Source organism: Salvelinus namaycush, chromosome 37 (assembly GCF_016432855.1).
Source record: "Salvelinus namaycush isolate Seneca chromosome 37, SaNama_1.0, whole genome shotgun sequence".
NCBI classification, from domain to species: domain Eukaryota; kingdom Metazoa; phylum Chordata; class Actinopteri; order Salmoniformes; family Salmonidae; genus Salvelinus; species Salvelinus namaycush.
The window spans coordinates 3894808-3908849 of record NC_052343.1 but is presented as its reverse complement, the minus strand read 5'-3'; the positions used below and the strand labels follow the sequence as shown (position 1 = coordinate 3908849).

The 14042-nt window shown below is 44.3% G+C and overlaps 1 protein-coding gene across 2 annotated transcripts in view; it reads left to right on the top strand.

Moving 5' to 3' along the window:
* The window catches only part of LOC120031117 (ubiquitin carboxyl-terminal hydrolase 45-like), a 41143-nt gene extending 30647 nt beyond the window's left edge, over nt 1-10496 (top strand). The window contains exons 9-18 of one of the 2 annotated variants that reach the window (XM_038976699.1): nt 2326-2413; nt 5007-5088; nt 5322-5413; nt 5840-5896; nt 6025-6150; nt 6242-6872; nt 7777-7874; nt 8064-8150; nt 8380-8527; nt 9661-10496. In XM_038976699.1, the coding sequence (XP_038832627.1) occupies nt 2326-2413; nt 5007-5088; nt 5322-5413; nt 5840-5896; nt 6025-6150; nt 6242-6872; nt 7777-7874; nt 8064-8150; nt 8380-8527; nt 9661-9791 (1540 nt within the window). In that variant the 3' untranslated portion in view covers nt 9792-10496. Of the gene's footprint in view, nt 1-2325; nt 2414-5006; nt 5089-5321; nt 5414-5839; nt 5897-6024; nt 6151-6241; nt 6873-7776; nt 7875-8063; nt 8151-8379; nt 8528-9660 lie in introns of those variants that run through there. The other variant, XR_005473706.1, reaches the window with a different exon arrangement.
* Nucleotides 10497-14042: the final 3546 nt, after the last annotated feature.

Here is a 14042-nt window from a genome sequence, read left to right as displayed (position 1 = left end):
CCGACCCGCTTTGTCTTTGAGCTGTTAGATAAGCAGAGTTGGGTGAGAGTGTTTGGCATGCAGGCAAGACACGATTTGCTTGATAGAAAGGCAAATTCCCCATTGTAATTCCTCATTGTAATGCCTCATTGCAATTCCTCATTGTAATTCCTCATTGTAATTTCCATTTGAGTTCAATTTCTTTCTTACACTTCCTTTACACAGGATACAAAAGTGGTGGCAAGCTAACAGCTCAAGTATTAAGACAAGTTGGTCAAATGATAAGAAAACATGCTTTAAAACCCAACACTCATTTTGTACACATTTGAAGGAAGATATTCCATTATATGTTTTGGCATCTTTAAAGGGAATGAAATGAGGGACATATGTGATCCGCCCCACTTGCATGTGGCAGAGAGAGGGCAAAGGGACAGAGGTAGAGAAGGGGGGCTGAGTTGGTCCTCTAGACCTCCTACCCGTGACCTGTGTTGGTGGCAGGTGGCCATTCATCTCTCCCCCAGCTCCAGTCACCTATTCTGGGGCTAGACGTCAACATCCATCAGTACATGGCAGAGATGATCCAGACTGTAGGTGCATCTACTCTGCTGCCAGTTAGAGGATGAATACCTCTGTTCTGATTGGGTTTGGGAGCACGCCCGGAAGAATGGTTCACCAGTTCAAAGGGGTAAATCGTTTGGTTTCATTTGCATTGCACGCCAATCTGGACGGGTCATTGGCCTGTATGTAGAGAGGATATGACATCGGATCAGGATGCTATGCCCGGGACAAGGAAGCCCCTACAATGCCTTTTAGGGGGACACATTTCTCTGTGGAGAGCTGCTCAGGGGCGTTAAAATAGGACGTACAAACTTGTAGGCTAACGCCCTTCGAACAAGTACCAGTATTCCAGTGATCAAGACGGTGATCATTGTTATACAGTGCCTTGTAAAACATTTTGCATCTTCAAAGTGGTAGACATGTTGTATAAATCAAATGATACAACCCCCCCCCAAAATATGTTTAATTCCCAGGTTGTAAGGCAAAAAAATATAAAAAATGCCGGGGGGGGGGGTGAATACTTTCGCAAGCCACTGTAGATGGTCAGATGCTAGACTGGTATCAAAGAGGCAACGAATGTACTTGCCGCCCTCTATCACCCTGTGCACTCCGATAGCGTTGGGTCAGGAGTGGTCAGTGGTTCTCTCGGGTCAGCTGCATGTTGTCCTGTCAGCCTGTCAGGCCAACCTGTTCTGTGGCTGGCGCTGCCCAACAGGTTGTGGTGGTGGCTCTGGCCCTGGATGCCCATCTGGCCCTAGCATCTGTCCCTACATCTGTCCTGCTGTGGCCAAGGACAGGCTCGAGGAGAGCCCCCCTCTACGAGCGCTGGGGCATGAACACGCAGGATGTCCACTGGCACCATCGCCATACGTTTTCACCCTTAACTACATGTACTGCTGGGGAATGATGATGATGGGAGATATGTGTACTCTAGACAGTAAAGTGCTTTCTATTGAAGAAATTCTGAATTGGCTTGCTGTTGCTGCTGGTAAGCCCAACAGCCATTTTCACCTGCAATATCAAATTTAATTTGCAAATACTTGCACAGGTCTTACAATTAGCCACGAAAAGAAAGAAATTATCATGTAAACCATCAAATAATGAATGTATGTCATTGTTATCTTCTTTACTAGGAATCTTGCTTAACACACAAAGGCAGAAGGAAGTCATTGTCTGGGTATGCATGTATATATGTGTGTGTGACCCTAACTGGTTTAATGAAAGATGTGGGAATGAAACAATGACTGCCTTTTTAAACACCAGAAAGCTGCAGAGAGGAGATGACATTGAATGGATGAACCCAACGAAAAGTCCTTGAGGGAAAGTAATGGCCATTCTCCACTCTCATTGATGTCTCTGTATGCACTATTGATACAGCCGATTGCTTTATACATGTGGTTGATTGCTTTGTGCATGCTTGTCTGAGTGTGTGTGTGGGTGGGTGTTGGTGTACCAATTGATTTGTGTTTGCCTGTCCTAGATATACTCATTTTATAAACTATTATCCATTATCAACAACATACATGTGACGGGTCTAGCTTAGCAGTGGAGCTGCCCGCTTCAGACCACATGTACTGGCCCTGGAGACAGGGTTCGGTCCGCCTCTAACTTTCATCCCTCTCAACTGTCTCCCTCTCTCAAGATCTGTCAATCTCTGTAAAAAAAAAAAAAAAATCTATAAAATACAGAATTTAGTTTTACACAAGTGTGTGCGTATGTGTACGCATTTGACATGGTTTCTGTATGAGTGTGTGTGTTCTGACTAAGCTGTGTTTTCTGTCTCACCAGGGCTCCACGCTTTAAGGGCTACCAGCAGCAGGACAGCCAGGAGCTGCTCCATTACCTACTGGACTCCATGAGAGTAGAGGAGACTAAGGTGAGACTATAGACCCACATTACAAACACCACATCCTTCTTCCACTCAGCCTAGTACCATGGCTCCCTCTCTGTGCCAGTGGCCGTGTTTGAGATCCACACTGACTGAGCAGGCTGACCGATCTACAAATGGTAATGAGTAGTTATTTAGGATGCCTTTTTTTCTTTTCTTTGTTGTAGTGACTGAGCAGAATGTATGCTCTCGAACACACCCTGTGTCTTGTGAAGTATGAGCATGGTGACATAAAGCCATTAACTCTCTATGTGAACGGTGTCTATGATACCAGCAGCCAAGCTACATGTAGGGTGGTGTCCAAGCTAGTAGGAGTATTCAAAAGAACAGGCAATGTTTTGATTGCAATTGAGAAGCACACTTCAATCGCCAATGTAGAGCAGGCTGAAAGCCATGGGAGACATTCACCTGTGTGCTTGTGGATGACAGTGTGCAGGGTCTGGTCTTTGCCTTTGCTCCTTGGCCAGCCATTGTCTTTTAACCTTATGGTACCATATTTTCTGGCAAGTGTAGACTGTCTCCCCCCCTCGTTCAGCAATTAGGGGGAGCCCACCATCACTGTGGGCCCGGCCCAGGGCTGAGTCAGTTGGCCCCTCGGCCCCACCAGCGGCTCAGCCAGCCCCAAAAAGAGAGGAGAGTAGCGGGTGTGGAGTGGTCAGCCCGGGGCCTGGGACAAGGGGACAAGGGTACAGGCTGGGACTCCCCCCTGGTTCTTTTTAAACTTGTGAACACTGACAGTTGTGCCACTTACTGGACTTGCAAGTGGCACGACGGGCGTCATTGTGTGATCTGGGAAACACGCAGCTGTGGGTCGCCCCATTGTGCTGGAGGGTCATCCCCCCTCCCCAGCTCAAATCAGGGAGTCCGGGACGGAGGGGTGAAGGGGGGGTGGAGCTGGCCCTATTCATACATTCATTATACATTATAGGTTTGCTCATTATACGTTTGTTTATCCCATGTGTAACTCTGTGTTGTTGTTTTTGTCGCACTGCTTTGCTTTATCTTGGCCAGGTCGCAGTTGTAAATGATAACTTGTTCTCAACTGGCCTACCTGGTTAAATAAAGGTGAAATAATAAAAAAAAACATTTCAAACATACGCTTATATGCATTTTACATCTACTGTCTGATGAATTTACAATACATTTACCTGCAAAAAGGTTTTATGTGTTCGCACTCAAAAAGATGTCGCGTGAAGCATGCTTCATTCGATTTCTTACATTATTTTCACTGCATCAGGGATAGCGTACACAGACGTTTCACTGCATCAGGGATAGCGTACACAGACGTTTCACTGCATCAGGGATAGCGTACACAGACGTTTCGGCTTTACAGCCTTCAGTGTGTAGGTATCATTTTCTTTCAATTCAAAACAGCATTTGTAAAGAACAGCCAATGTGCAGCAGTTGCTTCTAATCAGGTTTGCCACTCATCTGCCATAAATTGACCTGCACAGCATACGCAACCCATCAAATATTGTATACACATCATCTTGACACTTACACGTTTTATTTACTCAAAACGGAATTGTAGGTACAGTCATCGTGTTTAGCTTGCGCCAACTCAAATGTCCTCAACTGCACGGAATCAGCCCAAACAAACGTGCAATAAAACACACACACTCTGAGTGACTGGCCATTTCTCCCATAGCCTGTCAACACCAACATAGGAGGCCCAAGTATTTGTGTTGATTGGCCATTTAGTCTAAATATGCTAATTGCACACAGTCAATTATCACCAATTAGCTGAGACGTTAGGTAATGCTCCCTCTCAGGGCATGGCCTGTCCTTGGCCCATCTTAATTTAGTTTACACCCCTCCCTTACCCTGAGCCTACACACTACACACTGTTACTTTGGGTAGGGGGGTTCGGGGGGGGGGGGGGGGGGGGGTCCTGCTGGTGATTAATTATTGTGGGGCTCAGCAGGGTCTGACTGACTAGGGAGAGGAGTACAGGAGGGGTGCAGGGGGGCTGCAGAGCTGGGATTAACCAGGTTTTTGACCTAAATAGCCAGTCCAGTGCGTGGGTCCGGGGACAATAGGGGCGACTAGTCGTGTCCACAGACACAGACCACGGCCAATTATCTATTGATTGGTGCTTTACTGTGTTTGGTGCCTCTACTTCCACTAGCCGACACACTCGCTGACCATGTCACCTTCAATCACTGCCCACGGCCACGCCACCGAGACTGTCAGAGACGGCTGCCTGACACACTCCACACAAACACATGCGCAGTGTACACACACAAACACACACAGGAGAAGTACACACACACACACATACGAAGTACACACACGGCCGCTGTGTACACACACACACCCCCCCACACGCAGTACATGGCGCACACACACACATTCAGAGAGCTCTGGAAGAAGTGCGTATTTGTTTACTAATGTGTATTTACTCGTGTGTATTTACAAACGCACTATCATTTTTGTAGTGGTTTCAATTCCTTGGCTTCCCATGGTAGCACTTATATAAATCTCCCTTTGTTGTATAAAACCTCCATTTTGTAGTCCTCCATTTTTCTATCTACTTAAGTTGGCATTTATATGAGATCAATGTAGTGTTTGACATTCCCAGCGGATCAAAGCGGGCATTCTGAAATCCTTCAACAACCCCACAGAGAAGACTGCAGATGATGAGACCAAACGCCAAGTCAAAGGTTCCTGTTCCATTCTGACCCTCAGTAGTTTTGACCTAAATCAATAGCGCCATCTCGTGGCAGCTTTATGTACTGTTCAATGGCTTACTATGGATTAATTCCTCAAACCACAGGAAACACTGAGCATGTTTCATGATTAAACATAGGCACTGATTAAAGTCCATTTATTCTGCATGATTGTAGCTGAACTTTGCTGTTTTTATTTGCTCAACCTTTATTTCCTCATATCTCAGCATACGGGAAGGAGGGTGTGAAGCTGAACTTTGTGGATCGCATCTTTGTGGGGGAGTTGACCAACACCATCATGTGTGAGGAGTGTGAGCATGTAAGTGATTCATTGCCTGTCCCTTCTGTTTATGGTTACTGGAATCTAGGTGTGTGTGGTCAACCACTGAATAGTTTGGCTGTATTCCTTAATACTTAATGGTGATTAATCATAGAACTATAGTTATAATAATAAATGCCATTTTAGCAGATGCTTTTATCCAAAGCGACTTACAATCACGCTAAATACATTTTATGTACGGCTGACCCTGGGAATCGAACCCACAATCCTGGTGTTGCATGTGCCATGCTCTAGCATCTGAGCCATATGTTTTGTGTGTGTCATACACAGTTAAACCATTTTAAACCACTTCTCAATGAGCAGTGTTCATATTTCAGTAAGACTGTAGTTGTTCCCAACTGAAAGCCGGGACGTCCTTTGATTGTGCGTGATATGGGTGCCTGTCCTCCGTCTCCCCCCCCACAGATCTCCACAGTGAAGGAAGCCTTCATTGACATCTCCCTGCCCATCATTGAGGAGCGGGTGAGCATATCTTTGCAATAGTTTTGCAATAGTGTCCAGTCCAGAATACTGCTTCTGCCATGTTGGTCATATGTGATAAGTGGTTGGTTTCATCTCTTATCTTTGTGTCATTTCCTGGTGCTGTTCAGATGTCCAAGCCGTCCAACCCGGGCAGGACTGGGAAGAGCAGTCGGGAGCAAGAAGCTCACGTCTCCCATGGTGGCGAGATGCTTTCCGCAGTGCTCAATAAGAACAGCAGGAAACTTAGCGCACAGGTGTGTGTGTTCTTTGTGTCTGTGTGTAAAAGTGTAGTTTGAGTCAGTGGGTGGGTGTGTTTTGCTGACTGTGTGTGTCTGCCTCCCTCAGAAGCAGCAGCAGGGCCAGAAGTCCCCTGGCTCTGTGGAGGAGAAGGGGGCAGACAGCCCCTCGGACCACCCCGAGGAGGAGTCCCACTCCGTAATGGCCCGTGCTGCAGGTTCCAAAATGGCCGCCACCAGCAGCCTATCAGACGGCAGCGATAAAGACTCGGGCCCTCAGGACAGCAGCAACGACGCCGACAGCGAGGCCTCGGAGAGCGAGTGGACCCCCCGGCACCCATCGGGCCACAGCCATGGTGGCAGAGGGTCCACCCCTACCCAGTCTCCCACCCCGCCTGCCCTCTCCCCCAGGACCCAGCAGGGTGGTGCTGTGGAGCAGCTGGTCAGTGCAGTGCAAAAGATGAACCTGGGCCCTGATTCAGGGGACTCACCCTCCACACACTGTCCTGAGGACCAGGGGGAGCCCCAGCCTCAACATCCTCAACAGTCTCCTCACTCCCACCACCAGGGGGCATTCAAGGCACTGTCCCACAGCTACACGCCCTGCTCCAAGGAGTGCTCTGTTCAGTCCTGCCTTCACCAGTTCACCTCGGTGGAGCTTCTGATGGGCAACAACAAGCTGTTGTGCGAGAGCTGCACGGACCGCCGGCAGAAACAACTGCAGAAGAGCACCTCAGTAGGTTAGTTAGAACACATACACCGTTTGATAGAGAACTTGTGCTGGTTTGAAAGATATAATGTATTTTTTTATTTAACAAGGCAAGTCAGTTAAGAACAAATTCTTATTTACAATGACGGCCTACAACGGCTAAACCCGGACGACTCTGGGCCAATTGTGCATATGGGACTCCCAATCACGGCCGGATGTGGTATAGCCTGGATTCGAACCAGGGTGGCTGTTATGGAAATGTGCATTGAGATGCAGTGCCTTAGACCGCTGTGCCACTCGGGAGCCCTTGTTGTTAAAGACAATTTGTTGAGATTCTGACCTGATAGTGACAGCAGTAGGTGTTATGGAAATGTGTGGCTGTTATGGAAATGTTTACACAGATATTCAAATACAGACATTTAGGCTACGCTGACTTGTATCAGGCAGAGCAATCATGTATTTGAAAAGTTCCCATTCACAAAGTGACATTGTGGTGTCTGTATGTGCTTACAGATAGTGGTGTAAAGTACTTAAGTACAAGTACTTTAAAGCACTATTTAAGTCGTTTTTTTAGGGAATCTGAACTTTACTTAACTATTTAGATTTAACACAACTTTTACTCCACTAAATGCCTAAGGAAAATAATGTACTTTTTACTCCATTCATTTTCTCTGACACCCAAAAAGTACTCTTTACATTTCAAATGCTTAGCAGGACTGGAAAATGGTTACTTTAAAGAATGGGAAACGATTTATACTTTTTTATTTTAGCAATTACATTTACTTTTGATGCTTTTAAGTATATTTAAAACCAAATATTTTTTAAACTTTTACTCAAGTAGTATTTTACTGTATGACTTTTACTTGAGTCATTTCTTATTACGGTAGTTTTAGCCAAGTATGACAATTGTGTACTTTTTTCACCACTGCTTACAGAGAAGAAGTCTGACAAGGTGTACACCAGCGCTCGCAAACAGATTCTGATCTCTTCGCTGCCCCCGGTGGTCACTCTACACCTCAAACGCTTCCATCAGGTTAGCATATTACTTCATGCATTATTGTACACATCTTTACGTTATAGTACACGATATATCATGTTCATGTGAATTACGTTGTGTTCCTCCTGTTTATCTAAATTGTTGCGATTGTGGTGTAGGCTATTACTGTGTCTTATTGTGTGTTGATGTCTTTGTGGTTGATTGTGATTTTGATTGTGTGTGAAGGCAGGGATGAACCTACGAAAAGTCAACCGTCACGTCAACTTCCCTCTCCTCCTGGACCTGGCTCCGTTCTGCTCGGCATCCTGCAAGGTACTCACTCTTCTTCACGTCAAAGCAGGGACATTATCTGTGCTAAAAACCTTACACTGAAATTAATATGGGTCCTTGGAGACTGTAGCTCAAATGATAAGTATTTGTGCTCGTTATGAATGGTTGAAAAGCTACCAATAGCCGACATGCTTCTGTTTCTGTCTGAGCTCTTGGTACTGCTCAATGTCTCATCCTGAGTGCATTCGTGTGTGTGTTTCTATTTGGGCAGAACCTGGTGGCGGGGGAGCGTGTGCTCTACAGCCTGTACGGCATCGTGGAACACAGCGGGTCGATGCGCGGGGGCCACTACACAGCATACGTAAAGGTCCGCTGGCCCCAGAGGAGAACCGAGCAGCCACACCGCAGAAACATGGCAGGTAAAAACGGTCTCTTTCTGTCTCTCCATAAAATACACTCTATTCCTTTACCAATTTTGTCTTAAGAGTCTGTCAATACGTTTACATACAAAAAAATAAATATATGTATATATATATCGACCAAAGCATGGAATTGTATGATTGTAAAAAGCATGTGTCGCTTATACATACAAACGCACTGTCTTTGTGTGAAGGCCTCACTCCGCGTAACCTTGAAGGCGACATTTCTGAGAGAAAAAGCGCTGTTGTGTATATAGATGTATTTTCTCCTTTCCATACTCAAGGAAAGTGCCTGCCATTCAACGCTCAACTGTAATCAAACTTTCTTTGTGACAGAGGTCTGTGCGAGCGGTTGTCCTCGCTGGTAATTAACTAGTATAGAACTTGAGGTGTCATTGTCTTGGCAGCATTGGTGAGCCACCGTAGAGAGGTCAAAGGGACCTCGGTAACCACTGTTAGAGTCTGTCTCCATCAAATGGCAACGCCGCTGTCGTCCACCCATCCATCTCAATCTTTTTCCCCCTCTTATTTCCTTCTCACTGCTTTTCTCTTTCGCTTCAATACATGTTTTCCTCACCCTGCTGTAACCTTACGTCAGGTAAAGACTGAAATACACTACACGACTTTTGCCCGGTCTACGGGCTCTAACCATCCGAGAACCTCTCACATTTAACAATTCAGTCAACCCAAATCGTAGTGTACACCTGGCGGCCTCCACGGTGGTACAATGAGAGAACTCACACTTGGCGATAATGGCTGATTTGCGGCCGAATATATTCCTATATATTTTCAAATTATCGGGACACCGTAAGTGCCCTTGAGAGCCTTCAGTGCGCTTACACTTTACGGGCTGTGGCGTTACCCTACGATTTTGAAAAATGCGCCAGGATCCTGTATATCGGGTTAAAAACCTGTAATGTCCGCCCAGTTTAAGTTTAAAATAGACTTAGTGCAAACACTAAGTGTTTAGGGGCTCGTAAGTAAGCATTTCCCTGTAAGGTCTACACCAGATGTATTCGGCGCATGTGACTAATAACATTTGATTTGTTATAATTCTGAAACATGCTTGGTCTAATTGAATTGTCTTGCATACATACCAGTGTTGCTATGAACATGTCTTTACTGTGTTTCAGGTCCAAGGGAAGCAAGCAGTGCCACACAGGGTCAGTGGGTTTATGTAAGTGACACCAATGTCCACGCGGTACCAGAATCCAGGGTCCTCAACTCTCAAGCCTACCTGCTGTTCTACGAGGAGATGCTGTGACTGCCAGAGCACGGAGCTGCCCAACAATCATTGGTCTCTCAGGAGACAGAGGAAGAGGGGAAAAAGAGAGAGAGACCTGCGTTGGTTATACCTCTCTCTAAACTTTGACTCCCAAGATCATGAAACATGGCATGATGGGATTGGTCGGCCATCAGGGACATAAAGTTACCTTGATGTATACTGGACTGCTCAGCATTGAAGGGTCACCACACTGGTCGACTTACTGAACGTCCCCATACAGTTGCTCATACTTCTGTATGTGAGAGTGAGTGAGAAAGTGGCAGAATAGTATGTTTAATTAAATGTACAAAAAAATGCTATGTTATTTATATTTTACAGCCTGCTGTGGTGAATACGAATTGTATTTTTTGTAGAACACGCGAATGTGTGACTATCATTAAATGGTGATTGCCAAAGAGTTTTTGGTAAGAAAAATTATGGGAAACATATACAAAAGACTTAAGTACCAAAAGAATGTGATCTCAAACTATTCCTGAAAGGAGAGGTCAATAATGTGACAGGCCATCCGAGTGTGTTTCAGACCAACTGTGTTGGTCGGCACAGTTTTTTTCAAATCCTAGTTCTATTAAATGTGCACACTGGTGCACAAACAATCTCTAACCACACAGATACAAACGCATTGTGATGTTTAACAAAGGGACATTGCTACATATATGATTGGAATAAACAATTGTTTTCATTTCATTTAGTCTTTTCATCCCATATTTTCTGCTGTAGTTAAACTAAAGGCAGTGAATGTGTTGATCAATCTTGGGATTCGATTGTGTCTCACCATTTATGTTAATCGTTCTGCAAATATTTTTTTTGGGGGGGGATGAAATGGAGATATTTTATCTGTTGATTGTTGTGAAATTGCCAAATTATTCTGGTCAAGTGAAGGATTACTGTAAGTAAAGATATGGTTTGATAATTCCCCCCCCCCCCCCCCAAAACAAATAAATACTCAGTGCCTACACTCTAGGATTATTATGCTTCTGCATGTTAAGAACAAATAATTACGGTGAACGCATATTTGCATACAGACAGCTTGTGTGAAATGATAAATGCAAAAGCATGAGAATTTGGTGTATTACCACAATACTAAACCATATATGGATATGGTGCTACAGGGTTTTTCCTTCAGGCTTTCTTTTCCTTCTGAAAATGTCAACCGATTTCAATAAGGAACTCGGAACACCGTTGGCTTATGTGAAATCGTATATATCGAAGAGAATAAATCGAATTTATGAAATGGGAAACCAACAAGGCTCAGCTTGCATGTTCTTATTTTGGTTGGATGTTTGAATCCTCTCTTCGTCCCCCCCCAACGGAAAGTACTTGATAGTGGATGAGTACGGCTGTTGTTTTTGCACTGGAATTTGTGTCATCCCTCTTTACTGTGTGAAGACGGTGCTGGCCATTAGTCAGGGGCTGTCACAGTGAATCCCATGGTGCCATATTCACTCTGTCGGTGGTGGCGATGTGCCGTGACGGGTGCAAAGCAGTGCTGTTTGAGAAACATGTCGCGAGCTGGTGAAGAGGAGGTGGGTGTGGAATCAGGAAAAGGGCAACGTCTAAAAGCATCCCATCGTCCAACCTCCTGGTCCCGCACACTGTGACATCCCAATCACGCTGTTAAAACATTAAAGCAGAGTGTCAAGCCACCCACCAACAACACAGCACTTTATAAAAAATGTATGTATTTGGTCTATTTTTAAAAGCAGGGGCCCTTGCTTGGGGATATTCTCTTGAAGGATTAGATATGATTTTAATCTCAGTTAATGAAAGGGACTGGTCCCCTTTCCTCTGTCACGGTGGTCATGGAAACCAGTGACAAGGGACTGCTGCAGTGTTCATCTCTTACAACAGTACAATACAAAGGGACAGTGCTCAGGCTCAGCTTAACATTTAGTCACTTCCATGGAAGGTGGAAATAGAAGTGTGTCCCCTTCAAGCTTGGAAGCGTATTGCCTTCAGGGCACTGGTCACATGGTACCAAGAGTTTGTTTCTGAGTACCATGTTCTCTGTCAGCATCTGTGTTAGGCAGCCTACAGTACATGGGTGTTTATTTTAGTCTATAGCATTATTGTCTTGACTTGTTGCCGTCTTGTGTTTCAAATGTTTATTTCAGAGGTTTTAGACAGAATCACAATACTGGACGGAATTCAATCAATTGAAGATAGGGTATTTTCGGATAGAGCCGATGTGCTCTGTCTCAGACAGTCCACCAGATGGCTGCATGAACTGGATACAGACAGCTGTTTGCCATTGGAACTGAACAGGGCCGCGTGCAGTAGGAAAACATCCATCTTTTTAATAGCCAACCACAAAAATCACAGAAATGACAGGCTACAGATCTTGACTGAGATCAATAAAAATGACCTTGTCTCGAATGCAACCAAGAGCTTAGGCCGACGGAAAGAGGGTAGACACAGATTGTATAATATGACTTCCATCTAACCTGGAGGAAAAAACAAAAAAATGACTTTCCAATGGCATTGACTCTCTCATTGATAAAGATCATGCCAATCGCCTCAAATGACATCATGCGTCTGTCCGTGCTCACTGGGCTCTTTCCCACTCTCTCTTTCCGCTCTGGTCATGGTCTCTATTTGCGTGCACTACCGAAACAGGGAAGTGAATGGGGAGGTTCAATTCTAAATGTATGTCCATCTATAATCACGATACGGATTTATTTGTATTCGTATTCTAGACCCACTTGTCCCCAGCTGCTTGCTAAATATTGCTAAATAAGTTCAGGTCCCCAAAAATATTAACGCAATAATTGATACATTAAGTTATTTTTTATTCCTTTAATGTTCTTGCCATGCAATGCATGTTTATCTTACAAACAACTGATGCAATATTTTATCAAAACCATTCCCCATGAAAATAGATTACATTACATCGTTTAACAATATATAAAATGTTCTAATGTAATGTTTAGACGTTTCAAGTAAAATCTGTTGTTTTAGTCCATGAGCCAGACCCCAAATTTATAGTGATTTTCTTGAAGGTCTATGTCCCTAGAGCTGGAAATGTGTGATAGCAGTGCAGCAATGGGAGCTTTCTGTGTGTTATCACTCTCCTCTCTCCATCTTTTCTTTCATCTCTCCACTTTAAGACAATTCACTGTTTACAAGTCTAATGAAAGAAATGTGAAAAATAATATTTTCATGTCATTCTTTAAAACGATGAGACAATTCATTTTATTTTATTTAACTAGGCAAGTCAGTTAAGAACAAATTCTTATTTACAATGATGGCTTAAAAAAAGGCCTCCTGCGGGGACGGGGATTAAAAATAATAGGACATAACACACAGCACGACAAGAGAGACACCACAACACTACATAAAGAGAGACCTAAAACAACAACATAGCATGGCAGCAACACATGACAACACAGCACGGTAGCGACACCACATGACAACAACATGGTAGCAACACAACATTACAGCAGAAAAACATGGTAGCAGCACAAAACATGGTACAAACATTATTGGGCACAGACAACAGCACAAAGGACAAGAAGGTAGAGACAACAATATATCACGTGAAGCAGCCTCAACTGTCAGCAAGAGTGTCCATGACTGAGTCTTTGAATGAAGAGATTGAGATAAAACTGTCCAGTTTGAGTGTTTTTTGCAGCTCGTTCCAGTCGCTAGCTGCAGCGAACTGAAAAGAGGAGTGACCCAGGGATGTGTGAGCTTTGGGGATCTTTAATAGAATGTGACTGGCAGAACAGGTGGAGGATGAGGGCTGCACTAGGTATCTCAGATAGGGGGGAGTGAGGCCTAAGAGGGTTTTATAAATAAGCATCAACCAGTGGGTCTTGCGATGGGTATACAGAGATGACGAGTTTACAGAGGAGTATAGAGTGCAGTGATGTGTCCTATAAGGAGCATTGGTGGCAAATCTGATAGCCAAATATTAGTAGAAAAACATGTAAGATTTTACCCTATGACAAACAATGGTGGTATATATTTTGCTCACGTATACCCTTTCATCAAATATCATTGGAAAGCTTAGATTCCCAGCTATCTATCAGACACGTTTTCAGAATGTTCAGGTCAACAGAACTTTGACCTTGAGTCTAGGGTACTTCTCAGAATTACCTCTATAAATTGCTTTAAAAAATAATTCCTGGTTCATTTCAAAATGAGTTTCAAGTGGTTCTGAAAGGTCATGAAATTACCTTTCAAATGATATATAATTTAACCAACCTTGAAAGCCCCAGCTACAACCATCGT